Raw genomic sequence first — 24,107 nt, forward strand, 5'->3', positions numbered from 1 at the left:
CTCCCAAATCTACCTTTCTACCCCTGATATCTCACCTTGCATCCAAACCAAAGTTTCAGCGTGCTTGTCTGACATTGCTGTCTGGATGTCTCAACGCCACCTGAAATTAAATATGACCAAAACCGAGCTTCTCATTTCCCCCCCCCCCCCAAACCCACCTCCCCGCTCCCCCCGTTTTCTATTTCTGTTGATGGCTCTCTCATTCTCCCTGTCTCCTCAGCTCGAAACCTTGGGGTCATCTTTGACTCTTCTCTCTCCTTCTCTGCTCATATCCAGCAGATTGCCAAGACCTGTCGTTTCTTTCTTTACAACATCCGTAAAATCCGCCCCTTTCTTTCCGAGCACTCTACCAAAACCCTCATCCACACCCTTGTCACCTCTTGTTTAGACTACTGCAATCTGCTTCTTGCTGGCCTCCCACTTAGTCACCTCTCCCCTCTCCAGTCGGTTCAAAATTCTGCTGCCCGTCTCGTCTTCCGCCAGGGTCGCTTTACTCATACTACCCCTCTCCTCAAGTCACTTCACTGGCTCCCTATCCGTTTTCGCATCCTGTTCAAACTTCTTCTACTAACCTATAAATGTACTCACTCTGCTGCTCCCCAGTATCTCTCCACACTCGTCCTTCCCTACACCCCTTCCCGTGCACTCCGCTCCATGGATAAATCCTTCTTATCTGTTCCCTTCTCCACTACTGCCAACTCCAGACTTCGCGCCTTCTGTCTCGCTGCACCCTACGCCTGGAATAAACTTCCTGAGCCCCTACGTCTTGCCCATCCTTGGCCACCTTTAAATCTAGACTGAAAGCCCACCTCTTTAACATTGCTTTTGACTCGTAACCACTCGCCTCCACCTACCCTCCTCTCTTTCTTCCCATACACATTAATTGATTTGATTTGCTTACTTTATTTTTTGTCTATTAGATTGTAAGCTCTTTGAGCAGGGACTGTCTTTCTTCTATGTTTGTGCAGCGCTGCGTACGCCTTGTAGCGCTATAGAAATGCTAAATAGTAGTAGTAGTAGTAGTAGAAGCCAAACGTTGATATTTCACCGTCTCCAGGGAGGCCAATATGGCACGGATATTCCGAACCGCTGTTCTCCCTTTCACAAATCCTACTTGAGCCTCCTCTACCAGATCTGGAAGCACCCTGGCCAGCCTATTTGCCAATATTTTAGCGTACAACTTAACATCTGCATTGAGAAGGGAAATTGGCCTATACGATCCAGGGTCTGTTACGTTCTTGCCGGCCTTCGGGATAATTACAATCTGGGCTTCTTTCATCGTATCCGGAATAATCCTCTCCTCCACCATAAAATTAAACAGTGCCAGAAGCGGGTCTTTAATATTCTCATAAAATTGCTTGTAAAATTCCATTCGATAGCCATCTGGACCGGCGTTTTATGAGATGCACTTTGTTGCAATGCTAGCATAAGATCTCCTTCCACAATTGGACTATTCAGCCTTTGCACTTGCCGGGGGGACAGCTTAGGTAACTCTACAAAATCCAAAAACATTTCTGCGCTCAGCCCCTCATCCTCCGGCTTAGCATAGAGAGCCTCATAAAACTGGACAAAACAGCCCGCTATTTCAAGATCTGTTCTCAGCATCTGCCCATTTAAGGCCTTCAACTGTAGAACTCTAGAAACTCCACTCTTGCTCCGCACCATATTTGCCAGCAACTGCCCGGCCTTATTACCATGTTGAAATAGTTTATATTTATAATAAAATTGGGTCTTTATGGCCCTCTGGTGTAGTAGTTCGTTCAGTTCTTTTTGTGCGACCAAGAGTAGTGTCCTATTCTCATCAGTAGCATGTCGGCCATATTTGCTGCTATAGTTGCAAATCTGCAGGTCTAAACGCAAAATTGCCTTGTCCCTAATCTTTCTAGCTCGAGCACAGTAAGAAATAATGTCGCCCCCCCCCCCCCCCCCCCCCGCAATACAGCTTTTTTTGCTTCCCAAAATAGGGGCGGCTGCTGCCTATGTATATCATTGTGGAATGCATAATCCGCCATCCTCTCTGTTAAAAATGCCTGAAATTTCTGATCCCCCACTAATTCTAAGGGATATCTCCAGAGACGTATACCACCCCCCTTTATGGGCCTCACCAATCTCAGCCATATCAAAGCATGGTCCGAGACTGCATAAGGACCAATCTCCGCCTGTACTATCTGTGAGAAAAGAGAGCTCGAAACAAATTAATAATCAATGCGAGACTGCGACGCATGAGCTCTGGAGAGATGGGTGAAATCTTTGTCTGACGGATGTAATACACGCCACGCATCCACTAAGTCTAGTGCTTCACAAAGCAGAGTCAAGGCCCGGGCACCCCCTCCCGAACTCCCAGCACCAGAACCAGATCTATCAAGCAGGGGATCAACCACTAGGTTGAAATCTCCTCCCACGATAAAGTTCCCCCCTTTAAACATAGTTAACTGAGTAATTAACCCCTGAAAATTTTTTTTATCAAACACATTTGGGGCATATACATTACAGAGCACCAGATTTTGACCCTCAATTTCCATTGAGGCCACAATGTATCGCCCCTCCGAACTCATTATTGTAGATATAGGCTTAATTTGTAAACCTTTCCTAAAGAGAATTAACACCCCAGCCTTCCTCCCCACTGCTGGGGCCTCTAGCAATGAACCTACCCAGCCTGTTTTAAACTTTATATGCTCCTTTGATGATAGATGTGTCTCCTGCAGCAGGGCAATATCTACTTTCTGCCGCTTCAACGCCTGGATCACTTTTGTCCTCTTTATGGGGGATGAAACTCCCCCAATGTTCCAAGAGACAATTTTAAGTGACCCCAGTGTACCAAAAGTCAAATATTAACACATAAAAGGTTATATTTGTGAACAAAACGAGAGAATCCCCCCCAGCCCATGGGACTCCCCTCTTCAATCCCCCATGACTCTGGCCCAGAGAATAAAACCTCGTCAGATACCTCCTTCCCTATCCCCCCTCCCTAGAACCGCTCCACAGTTTTACCATGGTCTAGGATCACGCGAGCTCCCCCCACTCCCGCCCCCCTCCATATCCTCCCCATGTATTACCCTCTTATCAAAAACCACCATTACATCTTAGCTCCGACTTCCCTTTACACCTATCACACCGAATTGAATCCACATTTATACTACCAAATCCCCAGAAGCCCCTATCATAATAATCTACCTCCTCCCCCAGTAAACTCAATCACTAAACATTTACCACATTTCAGCCCTTTGTCCCAATCAAATAAACAGTCAACAATTTAAACAGTGGTAACCGGTATAGTCAGACTGTTGCAGCAACTTCCGGTTCCTGGGCCAGCTACCGCTCTCTGAGCTATCAATTTTCCAGACTTTGTCCAAGTCCTCCTGATCTGCAAGCTCCACTATAGCCTCCAAGAAGCACCAGTTGCAATGTACCTTCAAAGTCTCTACACGTGCTCCTTCACGCTGGCTCTTCAGCAACCAGGTCCCTCTTCACAAACTGCATGGCCTCTGCTGCCGAGGTGAATATGATCTGTTTCCCCTTGTACCAGATCTTTAAACGGGCCGGGTAGAGCAAAGCAAATTGAATTTTTTTGGCAAATAGCTGTTGACACACCTCACGAAATGCTCTCCGCTGCGTGGATACACCAGCCAAGAAGTCCTGGAAACAGCGCACAGTGTTATTATCATATTGTACAGTTCCTGCCCTCCGAAAGACTATAAAAATCTCCTGCTTATGAGCAAAATTGAGGACTTTGAAGATAACAATTTGGGGGCGCGGATCTTTCGGGTTTCCAGGTCCCAGCCGATGAGCACGTTCCACTCTTAAGGGTCCCACCAGCGATTGTAATTGCAGAGTTTTTGGTAGCCAGGCCTCCAAGAAATCTTTCAACTCTGAGTCTTTAATCTTTTCAGGCAGGCCTACCATTCTGATGTTACTCCTGCGAGCTCCAGGTCTTCCAGCTTACTTTCCAGCTTGTCCACCTTGCTTTTCAAGTCATTTTGTGTTTTCTCCTGTTGTTGTACCTGGTCCTCTACATCGAAGAGCCGCTGTTTGTAGTGGGAAAACTCTGACTGGATGGTCTCCAGCTTAGTATCAATACCTCCTAATTGCTCTGCTATCTTTTGGAGTTTTATATCTACCGACACTCCCAGCATGGCAGAGACTTCCGCCGCCACCTCCACCGCCCACGCAGAGCTGACTGACTTCGGGCCTTCTTCTCTGCCATCTTTGCATCTGCTGTGCGGGTTCGCGTGCCGTCTTTCTTCGCCAGTTTAGCAGCCATCACACTCAACTATGACTCCGAGACACTCCTCAGCAAAGCCCCGGACTTTCAGCTCGCCGTCGGTGTGTTTTACCGCTGTGAAAAGTGGCGAAGGTAAAGTTTTTAATTGAAAAAACCGCGCGGGGGAGGTGGGAGCTCAGCACGATGACACCCGCTCTCTAGCCGCGCATCACATGACCCCCCTTCATTTATGAACTTTAATGCAACACCACTTTGTATTTCTCATCCCGGAAATGGCGATTGCCCCTACGGCATAATGTAAGCCACACTGAGCCTGCAAATAGGTGGGAAAATGTGGGATACAAATGCAACAAATAAATAAATCCCACTACTGCTCCTTGTGATCCTGGGCAAGTCACTTAACCCTCCATTGCCTCAGGTACAAACTTAGATTGTAAGCCTTGCAGGGACAGGGAAATACCTAGTGTACCCAAATGTAACTCACCTTGAGCTACCATTAAAAAAAAGTGTGACCAAAATCAAAATAAATTAAAATATATTTTTTTCACTCAAAGAATAGTTAAGCTCTGGAACTCTGTCGGAGGATGTAGTAACAGCGGTTAGCATATCTTGGTTTAAAAAAAGGTTTGTACACTTGCAACCACTGCGTGTCTGCACTTATACTTTTAATGAGAGGAAAAACCTCATACTGCTGTGGCCCAACTTGGTTACCTTTAACCAAATAAATACTGTTGACTCACAGTGAAAAAGTAATCATGGGTGAAAAAACCTCTCATTTATCTCATCTATCGATGTGGTGTAATAATCCAAAACCACTTATCTTTATATGATCTGAATTGAGTCAGTGCTTCGTTGCTCAGTAAATACTCTGTAAGAGTGAGGTCCCAATGGACCTGTTTCGCTGCTGCTTTTTCAAGGGTCCTCACCATCTGACCTTGGGAGCTAGAAAAACAAAAAACACAATCAGCACTCTGAAACTAGAACACAGTAGTACGGTGCAAAAAAAAAAAAAATTCTCCTGTACCCTAGGAGCTGCAAATACAAATTAACACGAAGCCGATGGGGAAAATGGCGCCTCTGCTATTTAACACTCCAACAATCCCAAAGGAGCGGATTGTAGCGTCATGACGTCATACGACGCCAAACTGAGTGTATAGTTTTAGAACAAAGGGGTGTGAATTAGATCTAATTTTAAAAAAAGGTTTGGACAAGTTCCTAGAGGAAAAGTCCATAGTCTGCTAATAAGACAGACATGGGGAAGCCACTGCTTGCCCTGGGATTGGTAGCATGGAATGTTGCCACTATTTGGGTTTCTGCCAGGTACTTGTGACCTGGCTCGGCCACTGTTGGAAAACAGGGTACTGGGCTAGATGGACCATTGGTCTGACCCAGTATGGCTGCTCTTATGTTATGCTGTTATGTTCTTATTTACCTTAGTCTTCCTTTCAGTATGATGCCAATAAAACTATAAGATCACACTCAGAGGCAATCAAATCTCATTAGCTTTTGAGGCCTTAAGTTTCCAAATTTATTAGACATTTGTTATCCAGCATATCTGAGTGCTTAGAATTCTAGGGATAGTAGAAAGAGAAAAAAAAGAAAGAAAAGAAGGTAGGGCGAGAGTGAAACTACAATAAATAAAAGGAAAGAGGGGGATGTAGCGGGAGATAGCATGGGGGTAAATCTGAGCTGGCCCTCAGGCCCACCTAAGGAGGACTTGAAGGTATCCTCAAACAGAAATGTTTTGAGATGCGATCTGAATTTTGGCAGGGAAGTCTGTGATCTGAGGTGGAGAAGGACAGCATTCCATAAAGTAGGGCCAACAACTGAAAAAATAGAATGATGTATGGTGTCGTACCTGAGCTGTCTGAATGAGGGTATAACCAGGAGGTGCTGTTGAGAAGAGTGAAGAGAACACAATGGGCAATAGGGAGTCAGAAAGTGTGCCAGGAACAAGGGTGAACCAGAGTTCCTTATTTTAAAGACTAGAAGAAGCTGCTTATAGATAATTCTGTGCGAAAGCGGCAGCCAGTGTGCAACTTTAAGAGGGGTGATGTGATCATATTTCGTTGAACCTGTGATCAGTTTAATAGAGGTGTTTTCTATTAGTTGAATCCGATGTAAGTCTTTCTGCCTAAGACCATTATATAGTGAGTTGCAGTAGTCTATCTGGGAAAGAACAAGTCAGTGAACCAGTATTTGAAGGGCTGGGGGATGTAGAAGATGTCTGATTGATTGAATCAGGCATAGTTTGAAAAAGCAACGTTGCACTAAGAAAGAAAATTGTGGCTGGAAAGTGAGGGCATAGTCGAGTAGAAATCTGAGTAATCTTAAGGAGGGAACAAGGGGAACTTGTACAGCACAAAGTAAGAGTGGGGCATGGAGTGTCAGTGCAGGTGGATAAGAAAATAAGAGGGCTTTGGATTTTTCTGGGTTAAGTTTTAATTTGTTATCGGTAAGCCAGGTTGCCACCTGTAGGAGCTTGTCATTGAGGGAGCAAATTCATGGGGAATAGTGGGATCTAGAGGTGTCAGGATTTAAATGTCATAGCATAAATGAAACCCATGAGATCTATAGGCTGAATAAGGATAAAAAGTGGTGCCATAAAGATGCTAAATAAGGTTGGTGCCAGGATAGATCCTTGAGGGACCCCACAAGTAATGGTGAATGGTTTGGACGATACTCCCTGATAGCTTACTATGTAGTTCTGAAAGGAGAGGTATGAGTTAAACCAGTCAGATACATGACCAGTAATACCAATGTGATTTAGGCGTTGAAGTAGAATGGTGTGATCTACAAGGTCAAATGCTCCTGAGAGATCAAGAGAAAGAAGAAGTACAGAGTTAGAGTGGTCTAAATGGTAGTGAATGCAAGTGTAGAGTGAAATAGAGATGTTTCTGTGCTATAGTGATGCCTAAAGCCAGTCTGGTTGGGGTGAAGTGTTGGATTATTTGTAGTAAATAATTAGCAGATTTTAGTACACACAGCTTCAGCTTTAGAAATGTTAATTTCTTTCTTCATCTCTCTCTCATTCACCCCTGAATAATTCACTGCTGAGTCACTTTAAAGTTGAAGTAACAAAACATCTGTTTACTCACAGTTTGTAGTTAGATTATAATCAGACAGGCTTATATATACATATTACTATACATTTGTATTATCAGCTCCTTCCATGTGCTTAGATGGTAATGGATGCTCACACCATAGATCCTCTCAGGTTAGGAGAGATCATGAGCTCCATGTGCTCCATGTGCTGCATCTGCTGTGTCTAACCCCCACAGGAAGTTGCATAGCTGTGTGACCTCTCTAAGTAATTCACATCAGAGGTCACAGAGTAATCACAGAGAAAAGATTGCTGACAGGCAATGCATGTTAAAATACAATACATTCCAACAAACCCCTTCTCATGCATAACTGTCATGCAATTATTTATTCATACAAAGTCCAAGCTTTATACGCAGATTCACAAAATGTTCTCTGGGTAACGGTTTGGTCATGATGTCAGCTGTCATCTCACTGGTGTGACAATAGTGTAGACTGATGACCCCTTCTTTTGCCAACTCTCGCACGTTGTGGTATTTCGTTGCGATGTGCTTGGTGCGTGACTGAACCTTGTCATTCCGTGACAGTCGGATGCAGCTCTGATTATCTTCCATTATCTGGATTGGTCTCTGTTCAGCTATTCCGAAATCCAGCAAAAGTTTTTCAATCCACATCAGTTCTCTGCACGCTTCCGATACAGCCACATATTCAGCTTCTGTAGAAGACAAACTCACAATACTTTGTTTATGACTGGCCCATGAAATTTGTACATTTCCATACATAAACACATATCCACTTGTGGATTTATAATCAGAATGATCCCCTGCCCAATCTGAATCACAGTAACATATTAGTTTTGGATTACTATTGGCTGAAATCTTTAATTTACAATCAATGGTACCCTTTAAATACCTTACCATCCTTTTAACTGCAGTCCAATCTGATTTGGTAGGTGAGCTGACCCTTCTGCTCAAAATTCCTACTGCATTTGCTATATCAGCCCTGTATGTGGTAGCTAGATATAAAAGCTTACCTATGGCTGATCTATATTGGATGTTATCTGGTAAAGGTTCTCTTACTGTTTCATCCTTCAGAAAATCAGTGATCATGGGAGTGCTTACAACTTGGGCATCTTGCATACCTAAACTTTCAATAAGCTCATTTATTTTCTGCTTCTGGCTTAGAAGATAAGAACCATCATTTTGTTTCTCAATTTCTATGCCAAGATAGTATGACACATTACCAAGTTCTTTTATCTCAACATTGAGGTTTAAACACTTTACAATGTCCTTGTACTCTTGCTCACTTTTGCTTGCAATGAGCAGATCATCAACAAAAGCTAAAATGTATGCATATTGTCCATTTGTGCACCTAGTGTACAAGCATTTATCTGCTTCACCTTGCTTAAATCCTAAATTTGTCAATATTTCATGCAATTTATCATTCCAACATTCTGCACTTTGCTTTAATCCATAAAGACCTTTGTTTAATTTACACACTAGCTGTCTTTGTTTTGTATTTATGAAACCTGTTGGTTGTTCCATGTACAAGTCTTCAGTTATATCTCCGTGAAGAAACGCTGTTTTCACATCAATGTGGTTGACTTGCATGCCTTTTGAGACTGCAATGCTCAGAAGTGTTCTTATTGTCGTGTGTTTCACTACAGGTGCAAACACTTCATCAAAATCTTCTCCATATTTTTGAAGATATCCCTTTGCCACTAATCTGGCTTTATACCTTTCCACTTTTCCTTGTGCATTCCTTTTTAACTTGAATACCCATTTGCATCCTATAGCTTTCTTGCCAGGAGGTAATTTTGTAAGAATCCAAGTATTATTTTTATCCAATGCATCAATTTCTTCTTGTGCAGCTTTATGCCATTCAGCAGCTTCTTCTGCTGGCATTTTCTCAATCTCATCCCATGTTAAGGGCTCTTGAGCTTCTGCTGACTTTGTTAGGTAAGACAGTCTTGGGGGTGGAACACCTTTGTTTTCCCTGGATGAGCGTCTGACAACAGGTTGGTCTGACCTTTCCGCATCCTCAAAATCTGAGAGTCCTTCTCCAATTGATTCCCCTTCTCCAACTGTACTGTCTTCTGCGATGATCCTTTCTGTGTCTGCTTCCTCTGCCTGTTCCTCGTTAGATACAGGTGAGTTGCTTTCAGACATCTGCCTTGGTATGGCATTTATATACACTGGCATGTCTATTATGGTTCTAGTTTCATATTCTGGATGATAAGGCTCATCTGGGATAATCCAGCCTTTATCAACCCTCTTGTTTTCATCAAAATATGTAACATGTCTTATGCCAACAATGCCAGTTTTCAGATTCAAAATTCTATATCCTTTGTGTCCTGGAGCATAGCCAACTAAAATGCCCCTTTCTGTTGTGGAATCCAGCTTATGCCTTCTTTGCTTTGGTATATGAGCATATGCTGTACTTCCAAATGTTCTTATGTGTGACAGGTTTGGCTTCCTACCATGCCATGTCTCATGTGGTGTGCGCTCAGCGCCTTTAGTTGGCATTCTGTTTTGTAGGTACACTGCTGTGAGAATGGCTTCCCCCCATAGTCTTTTAGGGAGATTGCTATCTGACAGCATACATCTGGTCATTTCCACAATTGACCTAAATTTTCTCTCTGCAACAGAATTTTGCTCTGGTGTATAAGTTACTGTTGTGATATGCTGAATGCCTTCTTGTTCTAGAAATGTGCGCATGCTTTGTGAAGTGAACTCACCACCATTGTCGGTCTGAAGAACCTTTGGTTTTCTTTCAAATTTATTGTTCACCATGGCTACGTATTTCTTCAGCATGTCTGTGACTTGACTTTTTTCTTTCAGCAAATAGGCCACACAATATCTAGAGAAATCATCCAAGAATATTAGCACAAATCTGTTATTTCCCAATGATGGGATATTAAACGGTCCACATAAGTCACTGTGTATTAAGTCCAGCACTTTATTACTCCTATTTCCTGTGTATGCAGGAAATGAGGGTCTCACACCTTTTTGAGTAACACAGTCTATGCATTTCTCCATTTTACCAGCATCTGCACTTATCTGAATGCCGGTGGCCAGTTGCTTACTGTAAAGATCCTGGATCACCTTAGAATCACGATGTCCCAGGCGGCGGTGCCAGATTTCCAGACTACATTTACCATCATTCTTCCTTACTTGCGCCATATGTGAGGCTTCACCTGAAATGTTCAGCTTATAAACATCATTATGCATAAAAGCTTCAGCATACACTTCATCATTTTTAGAGATTGTGCACTTACTGTTTTCAAAATGAATCACAAATCCCTTCTTATCTAATGTAGATACACTAAGCATATTGCAAACTGCTTGGGGAATATACAAGACATCACTTACAGGAATTTCTTTAACTTCATTAGACACTTTGCATTTTAAGAATCCAATACCTTTTGCTTGGATCTTAGCAGTCCCTGCGTTTGCAGTTTTAAGAATACCTTCCTCTGGACACATTTCCTGAAAGAAATTCTTACAATTGGTTAAATGGCATGTGCTCCCCGAATCCAAAATCCAAGTACTTTCATTTGAATTATTATTTACCATAGTCAAAGATTTTTCTGCCATTAGAAAGCCCTTGTGTTTATCTTTGTCCTTCATACATTTCCTGGTTTGAAAATTCTTTAGTTCCATTGGCTTAGGTGAGCTAGAGGGAGTGTTTTGTGTTTCCTTACACCATTTAGATACATGTCCCTCCTTTCCACATGAGTAGCAAATCAGCTTGCCCTTGGGTGGAGTTTTCCCATAGCTCCGCCTTCCTCTGTTCTTTGCCAAGAAATTTGTTTCATTTCTCTCTGACTTGCTTTGAGAACACATCTCCTCAGAATCATTTATTATGCATTCCTGCCTTAGTTTTGATGTTGTCTGTTCAAAAGATTGCCCTTCAATGGCCTCATTTACAGACCTAAAAACATCAAACTTCTTTGATAGTGAGGTAAAAAGAAATGCTCTTTTCAATGCATCACACATGGGAATTCCAGAAAGTTCTAGCTTTTGAAATGAAGACATAAGATGCATAATGTGATCATTACATTTACTTTTATCCCTTAATTTGGTTTCATTCAACTCTGCCAGCCAAATTGGTTGCTGCTTTGCATATGTAGTTGCATACATAGTTCTCAGTTTATATAAAATGTCCTTTGGTGTATCTTTTCCCTCCACTAATATGGCTTGTTTCTCTGAGAGAGCTTCCAAAAGCATGCACTTCACATAATAGTTTGCATTGTCCCATTCAGCCATATTTTCAGCTGTTCTGTCTTGGTCTAAGCACATATCTAATCCTTTTGCTCGAAGGAGACATATGAATCTTAATTCCCACTGCCGATAATTAAACTCAGTTAATTTAGGCACCTTGAGAGAATAGAAAAATGGTGAATTTCTTCCCTCAGCCATTTTCTTAGCCTTCTGTCTGCTGTGTGGGGGGAGAGAGAGACAGACTGAATCTTTCCTTTAAAACTTAAGAGAAAAATGTGGCCTTTTTTTCTGCCTGGTAATATTTCTCTTCTTTTTCAATTCCTGGACCCTGGGCCCATAACCCTTTTGTTGGATTATTTGTAGTAAATAATTAGCAGATTTTAGTACACACAGCTTCAGCTTTAGAAATGTTAATTTCTTTCTTCATCTCTCTCTCATTCACCCCTGAATAATTCACTGCTGAGTCACTTTAAAGTTGAAGTAACAAAACATCTGTTTACTCACAGTTTGTAGTTAGATTATAATCAGACAGGCTTATATATACATATTACTATACATTTGTATTATCAGCTCCTTCCATGTGCTTAGATGGTAATGGATGCTCACACCATAGATCCTCTCAGGTTAGGAGAGATCATGAGCTCCATGTGCTCCATGTGCTGCATCTGCTGTGTCTAACCCCCACAGGAAGTTGCATAGCTGTGTGACCTCTCTAAGTAATTCACATCAGAGGTCACAGAGTAATCACAGAGAAAAGATTGCTGACAGGCAATGCATGTTAAAATACAATACATTCCAACATGAAGTACATTAGTTTTCTCAATATAGTCATTGAGCTGAGAGGGAATGATAGTTTCGGTAAGTTTGGCAAGTTGGAAATAGGACAATAACTGGAGCAGGATGATGTCGGCTTGCCGAAGTCTTTTAGTTTGGGTTGTATAATAGCTTGTTTCCAACTGTCAGGAACCTGAGCCTGGGAGAGACTAGTCACCACTATGTGGTGAATGTAAGGACACTGGATGGTACTGTGGCATTTAAGAGCAGAGGAAGGAAAGAAGTCATGAGGAGCTATCGTCAGTTTCATTGAAGGCCGTAGTAACCGCTGTAAGGGATGGAATGTTGAAGTTGGTTTGAGTAGCAGAAGGTGTAACAGAAGACAAGGAAAAGGAGGAGGGTTAACCTGGGGGGGATTTGAAGAGAAGGAATCTTGCAGAGTATGGATTTTGTCAGAGAAAAAGTTTGCTAGGGCCTGGGCAGAGGGAGAGGATGCTTGAGTGTCTGCTTGGAGGGGAGTTATAGTGAGTACCTTCAGAATAGTGTAGAGAGCAGAGGCATTAGGTGCCTTGGTAATGTGCTGTAATAGTCTTCTTTGCTTTCAGGATAGATGTTTTTTTTATATGTGTGCGCAATATATTTGTAGGCAGAAAGAGAAGCGGGTATGCAATGTCATCTCCAGTCTTTTGGCATGGCGAAGTTGATGCTTCTGGAAATTCAGGTTAGGTGTGTGCTAAGGATTATAGGGTGCATAGAAGTGAACTTGCAAGATAAGAGGGGCTAAACGGTCAAGAACATGCTTCAGAGCAAAGCTACACCATAGAACCTAACCAGAAAGGGGAAGTCAGAATAAGGTAACTTGAGGCTGGATCCCAAGGCATCAGGAGTTAATTTGGTGAGGTCTCAGTGAGTGCAAGATTTACATGGGGACCTTAGAGGGATATTGAAATTAGAGAAGGTTAGGGTGATCAGGAAGTGATCAGTCCAAGGAAGGGACTGTAATAAGGGTGGAGAAAAATTAATAGTGGATATAGTGGAGGATAGGGTACTATCCAGTGTGTGACCTATGTGAGTAGAGAATTGAATAGATTGAGTCAAGCTGAGATCAGGGTGTTGAGATCAGTAGAAAATGTTGACACTGGGTTATCAAAGTGTATATTGAAATCTCCTAGAATGAGAGGGTTAGGAATATGTAGGCAATGATCAATTAGTGATTGCTGTAGGATGTGGACAGAGTAAACAAGAGAAGGGGTGATAGAGAAGCAGGAGGTCAAGAAGGGGAGAGGATTGAAGATGAAAGGTGAGTGTTTCCATCAAGGGGTGAGAAGAAGAGGATAGCGCATTGAGCCTGAAGCAGGTGGAGTAGATTAATGCTAGTCCACCACCTTTCTGATCTGAATAGTTATGGACCAAAAAAGAGTAAGGCTTGAACTAAGTAGGATATTTCTGTGTCTATAAGCCAGGTTTCTACTAAGCGAAGGACATTTAATCTAGATGAAATAATAAGGTATTTAATAAAGTGGGTGTTTGTTGTGTAATGAACGGGTGTTAAGAGGCCTAGCTTAATTTCCGAAGTAGATTGAGAATAGTATTGGAAGCAATGAGGAGATATCTTATCTGCAGATGGGGGTGAGGCCAGGCTTTGGCTTGTGGTCTGCGGCCCCAGAGCACAGAAATAGGTCTAGCAAGACACATTCCAATGAGAGGGAGACTAAAGAGTAGAAGAAGTGCAAGCCTATTGTGAAAAAAGGGTGGCTGGCACAGTGGCAAGAAAGTGCACACTCAGGGTGCGCGTAAAGGAGCAAGGCCTGCTCCTTGTGTGTGTACTATGCAGTGTACACCACTAAGGAGATGGCAGATCTCTAGTATTATTGCTGTGATCACTTGCGGCAGTGGGCAGAGCCAAGAGCTGCGTTTGTGGCAGCTAGTGGAGATGGTAAGCACAATCCTGGGGCAAGCCTGCAAAAGGCAAGAAAACTGCAGATGAGTAACAGAGACAGGTAGTCAAGTGAGCACCGCTAAGGAGATGGCAACTGGCAGTTGTCCTTGATGACAAGGCAGGAGATGACATGCTACCCTTTTTAGGCATATATGCATGCATGTTCTTTCTGCCTATATCTAGGTGGCTCCTTTTACATTTCCCCCTTAAAAGGCAATTCTATAAGTTGTCACCTAGTTTATAGAAGAGTAGCGTGCTTGCATTTGATTGGCGCCAGTAACTGGCAGTTCCATGAGTACATGCTAGGCACGTAAGTGCCTAGATTGTTTAGTGCTCAACTGTCAGGGAGCATACATGTAGGCAGAACATGGGTGTGCCACCAAGCGATGCACGCAACTTATAGCATACTGTTGCACAACTGCATGGCGCACTTAGGCACGCCCACTTACTCCTGCCATTGATCTGTCCTAAGGAGGCATGTCTAATCTTTGGTGTATCAGTGCAGCTTTGTGCTAAATTAACAGCTTAGTTCAGTGATTCCCAAACCTGGTCCTGGAGGTATCCCAGTCAGTCAGGTTGTCGGGATATCCCCATTGAATATTCATTAATCCTATAACTGAGCTCCCTATATTATGATGCACATACTCTTAAATATTATTTCACATTAACTGCAATTTTTCTTCTTTTCAATGCTTCTTTTTATTATTATTTAAGCATAAATATCTCTATTATAACCACCAAAAAGATGTATAATATTCATAATGCATTGTCCTCATTCATACACTCCCATACAACGTTCATTCCACAAAATTTGTTACCATATGCACGGACATCAAGGAATTAACATGATACTTAAATAGTTTTCATCCCTTAATCATACTACTCAGAGAATCTTAGCTGTTCATAGCATAATGCTCTGGTGTTGTTCTCAACAGTTTTAAATTGATGTGAGCAAAAAACGTCCTTTTATATTTGACTGGCACCGTTCATGTGCTAACAGTTTTTAATTAAGGATGAAATTGTACTCCCAACGTTTATCCGGTACCGCAAACGTGCCAATAAAACTCCTCTGATATTATTTCACGTTGTTTCCTTGGTTCTTTTCTTCCTATATTATCATCTCACTGGTCCCCATGCTGTTCCATCAATGGTGGACCCAAAAGAAAAAAGCAACACTGGGCCTTCAAGAATGAGACAACAGGAGTACTTTATTAGCCAAAGACCCGACACGGGCCGTGTTTCGGCGCCAAAAAGGCGCCTGCCTCAGGGGTCAAATTGTAGATATAGCGATCGTACAGAGTTCAAGTTGTAAGTGACTTAAAGACAGCCTGGGTAACTTGCATTAATTTCGCTATAGCGCGAAAAAAGGGCTCCGGCAAAGGACCAAACAGGAGAAGGCTCCTTCGCCGGAGCCCTTTTTTCGCGCCAAACCTTCTGGCCCGGGAGGAAGCTAGGCGCCCCCCGTCTCTTCCGATCCGCAAAGTGTTTGTATTTGGTGGCTGCCTGTTGAAGACGGTCTTGGACCTCCCTCCAGAGTTCATGGATGTCCCTCAGGGTAGATTGGAGCTGAGGTACAAGTGGATCTGCTGGTAAAGGAGCTGGCAGCCGTGGATGTTGCCCATAAAGGATGAAGAATGGTGACTCCTTCGCGGCCGAGTGAAGACTGTTGTACGCGAACTCGGCCCATGGAAGTAGCTGAGACCAATTGTCCTGTCGGTCATTCAAGAAAGCCCGCAGATTGGCCTTGAGGGTCTGATTTATCCTCTCCACCATCCCATTAGTTTGGGGATGGTAGGCAGAGGAAAAGTGCGTAGTCACCCCCAATGTCGAGCACAGAGCCCTCCAAAATCGAGACGTGAATTGTGGACCCCGATCACTGATGATCTGTTCTGGAAGGCCGTGTAGGCGGAAGATGTGTTGTATGAAGTTTGCAGCAAGCGTTGTGGCTGAGGGTAGTGTCTTCATAGGGACAAAGTGCGCCATGCGGGAAAACCTGTCCACCACTACCCAGACCACAGCGTTCCCCTGAGAACGTGGGAGATCCGTGACAAAATCCATGGAGATCTCTTGCCAAGGCTGAGATGGCACAGGAAGAGGCTGAAGGTCTCCCCAGGGCTTACCCGCTGCAGATTTAGTTCGAGCACAAGTAGGACAGGAAACAACAAACTGCTGAACATTCCGTGCCATGTGAGGCCAGTAGTACTGTCGGGAGATTAGATGGAGAGTCTTGTGGTAGCCGAAGTGCCCGGCAAAGGTGGAAGAATGACCCCACTGCAGTATCTTCTTTCGTACCCCACATGACACCACGGCTCGGCCGGGGATTGTGGTCGCTAGGACGGGGGCCAGACAAGCTGGATCCAGCATGGGTCAAGGTTCCTCAGAATCATCCGGGCTCTCGAAGACTCGGTACAGAGCGTCCGCCTGAGTGTTCTTTTCAGCTGGGCGAAACACTAGATGAAATTGGAATCTTGCGAAAAATAGCGACCACCGGGCCTGCCTTGGATTTAATCTTTTAGCCTCTTGCAGGTACAAAAGATTCTTGTGGTCAGTGACCACAGTGAAGACATGGTTGGCTCCTTCCAATAGATGTCTCCATTCCTGGAGTGCAAGTTTCAGTGCCAGTAACTCTCGGTCCCCAACCATGTAGTTTCGTTCTGCTGGGGTGAATTTTCGGGAGTAAAAGAAACACGGAAGCCGTTTACCTGTCTCTGTTACCTGGGATAATACTGCCTCTGCTCCTAGAGACGAGTCATCGACCTCCACCACGAAGGGTTTATTGATATCTGGACTGCGGAGAATAGGAGCTGTGAGAAAAGCCTTCTTCAAAGTGGTAAAAGCTGTAAGGGCTGCAGCAGACCAATCTCGAACCTCTGCCCCCTTCTTGGTCATGGAAGTCAGTGGTGCCATAACCTGGGAATAGTGAGTTATAAATTGGCGGTAGTAGTTGGCAAACCCGAGGAAACGCTGGAGGGCCTTGAGACCTCGGGGTACCGGCCATTCTTGGATAGCTTGTAATTTACTGGGATCCATCTTAAGGCCCTCAGGGGTAATGATGTAGCCTAGGAACGGGGTAGATTCTTGATGAAAAGCACATTTGCTGAGTTTGGCGAACAGCTGGTGCTCCCGTAGACGCTGTAACACGGTGCGCACGTGACCCACATGTGCACGAGGATCCGGCGAGAAGACTAGAATGTCATCCAAGTAGACGATCACGGAGACATAGAGAAGGTCTTGTAGGATAAAGTTGATAAATTCTTGGAACACTGCTGGGGCATTGCACAACCCGAAAGGCATAATGGCCCTCGTGCGTATTAAATGCAGTTTTCCATTCGTCGCCTTGACGAATGCGAATGAGGTTGTAGGTCCCCCGGAGATCCAATTTGGTAAAAATCTTAGCTCCCTGGAGGCAATCGAAAAGCTCTGGTATTAAGGGAAGTGGGTACCGATTCTTTATCGTGATGTTATTTAATCCACGGTAATCGATACAAGGTCAAAGTCCCCCATCCTTCTTCGTCACAAAGAAGAACCCTGCCCCAGCAGGAGATGAAGAGGGTCAGATGAATCCTTTCTGCAAGTTCTCGTGAATATACTCTCTCATAACTTGGGATTCCTCCCAGGAGAGGTTGTACAGGCGGCCACGAGGAGGCCGTGTTCCCGGCATGAGGTCAATAGGACAGTCGAACGCCCGGTGAGGAGGTAGGACCTCCGCCTCCTTGGGGCTGAATACATCTGCAAAGTCTTGATATTGCTCAGGTAGTTCCTCCTGGCGAACTCCTGATGCAGCCACAATACTAGACAAGGGTGAAGCGGCCATAACATCAGTAGGAAAACAGCAACCAGAACACTGAGTGCCCCAATAGCTGATCTCTCCGGTGGTCCAGTTGATAGTGGGGGCGTGAAGACGGAGCTACGGAAGACCCAGGACCACAGGATGAATAGCCCAAGGAAGAACCAGCAGCTGGATCTCCTCCAGATGTTGAGATCCCACCCGCATCTGGAAAGGTGGTGAAATGGAGGTAATAGGCATGGGTAGCGGTGACCCCTGGATCGTGGTCACTCGTAACACAAGCTGGCAGGGCGTCGAGGGATTTCCCAGCTGCTCAAGCAATTCCGCACTAATAAAATTCCCACCAGCCCCGGAATCCACCAATGCCTGAGTGTTAAGATACCCATCCTGCCAGTGCAGGGAAATCTGAATAGTAACAAGATTGTCTAGGAGGGGTGAAGATCGCCCCAAGGCCACTCCCCTCTCGGGGCCCTGGTGTTGTCATTTCAAAAAACTTCAAAAAATGCCCAGCTTCACCACAGTACAGGCAAAGCTTGTTATTCCTTCGGTGGGCTTTCTCAGACGCTGAAAGTCTTTGCCTGCCCAATACCATGGGTTCCTCAGACCTATGTGAGGACGGTGCTTCCTGAGAAAGTCCAAGTCGAGTGGATTGTCTTCCGGACTTGGGAATCGGTGGCTGATTATTCCGCTCTCGTGCTTGCTCCTGGAAGCGTACATCCACCCGAATGCAGAGTGTAATGAGTGCCTCCAAAGTGGTGGGAAGATCCCGCCCGGCTAACTCATCCTTAATATCACCGTTCAAGCCCTGCCAGAAAACAGCACTGAGAGCCTCTGAATTCCATTCAACCTCCGCTGCTAAAGTTCGAAATTGAACTGCATAGTCCCCCATGGATTCGCTACCCTGCTGGATCCGTAATAGATTAGCTGTAGCCGAGGAGGGTCGTCCAGGAACATCAAAGATCATTTTGAATTGACGCAGGTCGGACAAAAGAGGATCTTGTTGTTCCCACAGGGGTGAGGCCCATGCCAGCGCAGGTCCAGTGAGGAGTGAGATGATGTAGGTAATCTTCATCGAATCAGAGGGAACCGCCCCTGGATTCATATGAAACAAAATCGAACATTGGTTTAGGAACCCTCTGCATGCCGCTGGGGTTCCATCGAACCAGGGTGGCTCAGAAAGACGGAGTCCGGGCCCCGTAGGGCCACGAGGTGGATCCAGACCCCAGGGTGCTTGCTGAGCCTGGAGGGCCGAGACCTGTGCCCCCACTTCCTGTAAGGCCCCCGACAGCTGATGTAGGTGAGCTTGCTGCTGCTGGAGAGCTTGAGCCAGGCTGGCCAGGTCGGACTTGTCTGGTGAGCTCATGGCTTCCGCTTCCTTGTCAGACTGTGAGCCCTTGTGCCTTGATCCCACACCTCAGCTGAGTCCAATGTCGGTGTCAAAAGGCGGCCGGACAACCCCGATTCTTCGCCTGGGAAGGCCGCCGTTCCCTGGAAGTTGAGCCTCCAGGTGCGGGCGGTCTACAGGTCTTCTGGAACCACGCGGGGTTGTCGCCCAGGAAAGACACAGGTGGAAAACAGATACCCAGATGGAGGCAGTCAGGATACGGTCCGACGTCAGGGCAGGCAGCAAACGAGCAATGGTCAGGATACGGCCCGACGTCAGGGCAGGCAGCAAACGAGCAATGGTCAGGATTCGGTCCAAAGTCAGGGCAGGCAGCAAACAAAAGAGTCCAAAACAGGCAAAGTTCAAAAATCAGGAACAAATACAAGACGGTCCAACTGCACTGCAACTACCCAGGAACTGAATAGAAGCCGAAGCACAGAAGGAATGAAGGCAAGGCTTTAAATAGTAAGGAAATCAGAGTCAACCATCCTCAGCTGAATCCAAAATGGCTGCCCCCACAGGAGATCTCAAAGGACCAAATATGGGCTTCCTTCCTGTCCTCGTTACTCCAAGATGGCTTCCTAGGGGATGATCTATCCAAGATGGCTGTACCCCTTGAGCTATCCAAGATGGCTAAGACTCTTGAGCTATCCAAGATGGCTGCGGCCATTGATCCAAACAAGATGACGGCTGCCAGAAATAGGAAACAGAAACAGACCTTCCTAAGACTGATCTTCGTCCCATTCAGACGGAACTGCGGGAGGAGCGTCGAACTGGTGAGGGACGTCACAACTGGCTTAGGAGTACACTTAAGCTATTATAGAACTGGTTCTATGCACACCCCTTTGTGACACCTAAAGTGAGGTACCAATTTATAGAACTGTCTCTGCTTATACACGATACCTCACCTTGAAGTTTTTGCTTCTGGTGAGTAATAGGTTTTAATAAATAAATAAAAGAAATATTTTGGGCTAGATTCTATATATGGTGCGGCTTAGTGCTTATGCCCGGGAATCATGTCTAACTTTAGGTGCAGCCATTTGCATCAACTGAAACATGGTGCAAAAGTACACACCTACATTAGACGTATATCCTCGTTACTCCATAACAATGCATGTTAATTTTAGGAATGCCCCCGTTATGCCCGTGACCCTCCTATTTCTGTATCCCCTTTCTCAGATTTCATGTAAATTTTAGTTGCAGATCCCGCATCTAAATTTACACATGTAAATGCCAATTAAATCTAATTAGTGCCAATAATTGCTTGTTAAAAAGCCAATTGGCACTAATTAGCTCATTATTCAATTAACTTGTGCGCACAAATTGGGCCAGTTGCCTGCTTTCTGTTTATTTATGTATTTATTTAAAATATTTATATTCTGCTTATTAACAATCCTAAGTAAACTGTAGTGAAATATTAGAAAGAAACCCTTGCTCTTGGCACCCTGTTATCCAGTTCCTGGGATGGTAAAGAGTCCTGGCAGTGGAGGGAGAAGTGCTGGGAAGATGAATAGGATTTCAAGAAGAAATGTTGGGCTGGTATTCTGGCATTAAAGGTGAGATGGGATGATGTCTTGGCAGTGTAAGAAGGGATGGGAAGGTGACCTAGCAGTACAAGGGGAAGGGATAGCAGGGAGTCTGGGACTATATCGGGAAGGGCTGAGAAGGTATTGTGGCTCTGTACTTGGAAGAGATCCTAGCATTACAAGAAGGGATAGAAAGGTGACATGGTATTGTCCAAACACGGGGTAATGTTGTGAGGTGACACAGAATTTCAGGCAAAAATGGAGAAAGTCACAATATTCAGAATGATACTAACCAAAACTTACTCTCCTTTATTTTTCATGATCTTGGATTACTGAACAACCCAACCCTATGCCACTTCTGAAGGAGGTTTAATGGGTAAGGCTACCAGATTTTTGATGGTCACACCTGGGACATGGGCCTTATGATAATGGCAGTAAACAGAGAGAGACAGTAGTGTACTACTATTATAACTCATTATTTCTATGGCACTATTGGATGTATGCACAACTGCATTGTAGAAGCAGTGCTGCAGACTTCCCCATTAAACAACATACTGTCAAACCCTGTGAATTTGACATGACAAAATTTAATCATATCTGTTAATTTCCTTTCCTTAGTTCTAACTAAGAAAAAAAAGCACCAGGAACAGGACAAAGGTAGTCTTTATTGTAAAAGACCCAACATAGGCCGTGTTTCGGCATCCAAACGCCTGCATCAGGGGTTGCAAAAAAAATCTTATGATGGTAATGATACAACAGCACCTCTGTAGGTACTTCAATTTTATTTATTTTATTTTATTTTTTATTTATGCATTCTTGTATCCCACTATTATCCAAAAGCAAGTTTCAGTTCAAAATGGCTTACAGTTTACATTTTGGTGGAGTTACAATAGTGTTGTACAATGTTGAGAGGTAATCTATAGCTGTGTTACTAGACCTTCCATCGTTTTGGTCAGTAGGCTACTCGTCTGTAATTTGAGATATCACTGATCTTGCTGGTAGTGTTTTTAGGGCTAGGTGTGAGTACTATGTTGCCTTTGTCTGTTGGAAATTGCTCTCTGTCAAACATGTATGTGATGTGTTTGGTGAGGTAGTTGAACCAGTCTGGTGGGTTTTTCATCATGTAGTTGGGGCATTTGTCAAGTAGGCAGTATACATGCACATATTTTGTCAATAGTGTCTTTACTGTGTCTAGTTGAGATGGTTTGAATGTGGTCCATATTCTGTCTGCTGTGGTGTGGTTGTTGTGTGTTTCACAGTCCTGTAAGTAGTCTGTGACATCTATTTGTGCTTTTGCAAGGTTTGATCTTGTGTTTGTTATTTTGTTTTTGAAGTATTGTGCAAGCTCGTCTGCAGTTGGTGGTGTTTCAGTTGTCGCCAATATGTTCTGGGTTTTCAGTAGTTTCTTTATGAGTTTGAATATTTTTTATGTAATGGTCTGGTCGAGGTTCGTATATGTACTGTAGTGTTCTGCTTTCGCTTTCTTTATGCTGTTTGTGTATGTTCTTATGCTTTTCTCCATATGGTTTTATTTGCATCTGTTTTGTTTTTGGCCCATGCTCTTTCGAGTTTCCTACAGAGTTTCTTCATGTGTAGTAGTTTGCCATTAAACCAGGGGCATGGTGGTTTTGTGATTTTTTTTTTGTTTTGTTTTGTTTTGAGTGGTGCTATTTTGTTTAGTTTGTTTTCACTTGTTTTGTCACAGTTTCTCATGAAGTGTTTATCCTCAGGTGGTGTGTTGTGTGATAAAGTCACCTCCAGGATAGTTGGGTTAAGGCAGTTTCAGTATGAAATACAAGTCCCAGAAGGCATTGCAGGCAAGGAGCCAGAGGGGGAGATGAAGAACCCGGACTGGACTCCTAGCTGCAATCAGGGAAGACATGGGTGTAAGCTGGCAGGTTGTGTAGAGTGGCTGCCACTAGGTAGAAAGAGAGTTAGGAAACCCTGTGTGCAGGAGCTCATCATTGGTCTCATTAGTCTAATGCTTAACTCAGCTGATTTGGGTGTGAGGAAGCTAATGGAAGGAGAATGATTGGTGGTGGTAGCTGAAGCCAGGGATTGATTAGGCAGGTGGGAAGGAGTCCCAGGAGAGGAATTCAGTTCAGTTCAAGAGAGAGGAGAGAAGTATTTGCAGGCTGAAAATCCTTGGGCAGGGAGGTACCTAAAGTACTGAAGCAGGCTGAGATTCCTTGGGTGAGAGGAAGTCCCAAAAATATTGAATTCACTGTGAAGCTGATGCAGGGGAAAACCCTTGGGTAGGAGTCCCTAAAATATTGAACTCTCCTGAAGGTAAAAAGGATAGAAGGTAGAAACTGCTACTGGGTGACTGAACTGTGATGATGAACTGAAAGAAGAACTGTTTGTCTAGGGAATTGAATTACTGTTTATTGTGCCCTGGATAAAGAGCCCAGACTGAAGCCTATAAGCCTGTATTGAATCCTGGTATGTGCTATGCTGCTATTGGAACTGTGTACTAGAAACCTGCATGGAATAAAAGTTCTTAAGATTGAAGTTACTGGTGGACATCTGTTTCTTCACTGTACCGGGAGCCTGTGGCTGGAGGAGATTGTTCTATCCTTGGCTGCACAAGAGAGGCGCCTGGTTACAGTTGTTGAGTTCATTTATTGTTGTTGTCCAGAATGTGTGGTTGTCTACTTTTCCTCTGGTTGTGAATGTGTGTTGGGTTCTTGGCTCTCTTTTCTTGCTATTTTCTTTCCATTGTAGCGTGAAAGTGAGCTTGCTATGGTCTGACCATGGTACCTCTTTCCATGTGTGGTTTGTGAATATGTAGTTGTTACTCATTGAGAATCTGTGGGTTAGTATGTCTAATTGGTGTCCTTTTGTGTGGGATGAGACTCCTTGTGCTGTTCTGAAGATCCATTGGTTTATGAAGTTCATTAGTGTTCTGGTATTTGTGTCATTTTGTTTTTCTAGGTGCAGGTTTATGTCACCTATTAGTAGGACATTTGAGTGATTGGGGCAGATGTTTGAAACAAAGTCTGTGAAATCATCTTGGGTGTTTGTCCAGCTTCCTGGAGGGTGGTAGAATAATGTGATGCATAGTGTTGGTCAGTTAGTGTTTTGTCGGTGATTTTGCATGCCAGGATTTCGATTGTTGAGGATGCACAGATCACAGTCCTGTACTCCGAAAGTGATAGCTAAAAAAAAAAACGCCATTTTTTAGCTATCACTTTCGGAGTATAGGACTGA

The 24,107-nt window shown here is 44.1% G+C and overlaps 1 protein-coding gene across 1 annotated transcript in view; it reads left to right on the forward strand.

The window, feature by feature from the left end:
* The window catches only part of LOC115460481 (speriolin-like), a 311,675-nt gene that overhangs the window by 107,001 nt on the left and 180,567 nt on the right, over positions 1-24,107 (forward strand). Inside the window, exon 6 of the mRNA XM_030190246.1 lies at positions 21,262-21,273. Within this exon, the coding sequence (XP_030046106.1) occupies positions 21,262-21,273 (12 nt within the window). The remainder of the gene's footprint in view (positions 1-21,261; positions 21,274-24,107) is intronic.

This window comes from Microcaecilia unicolor, chromosome 1, assembly GCF_901765095.1.
Source record: "Microcaecilia unicolor chromosome 1, aMicUni1.1, whole genome shotgun sequence".
Lineage (NCBI taxonomy): Eukaryota > Metazoa > Chordata > Amphibia > Gymnophiona > Siphonopidae > Microcaecilia > Microcaecilia unicolor.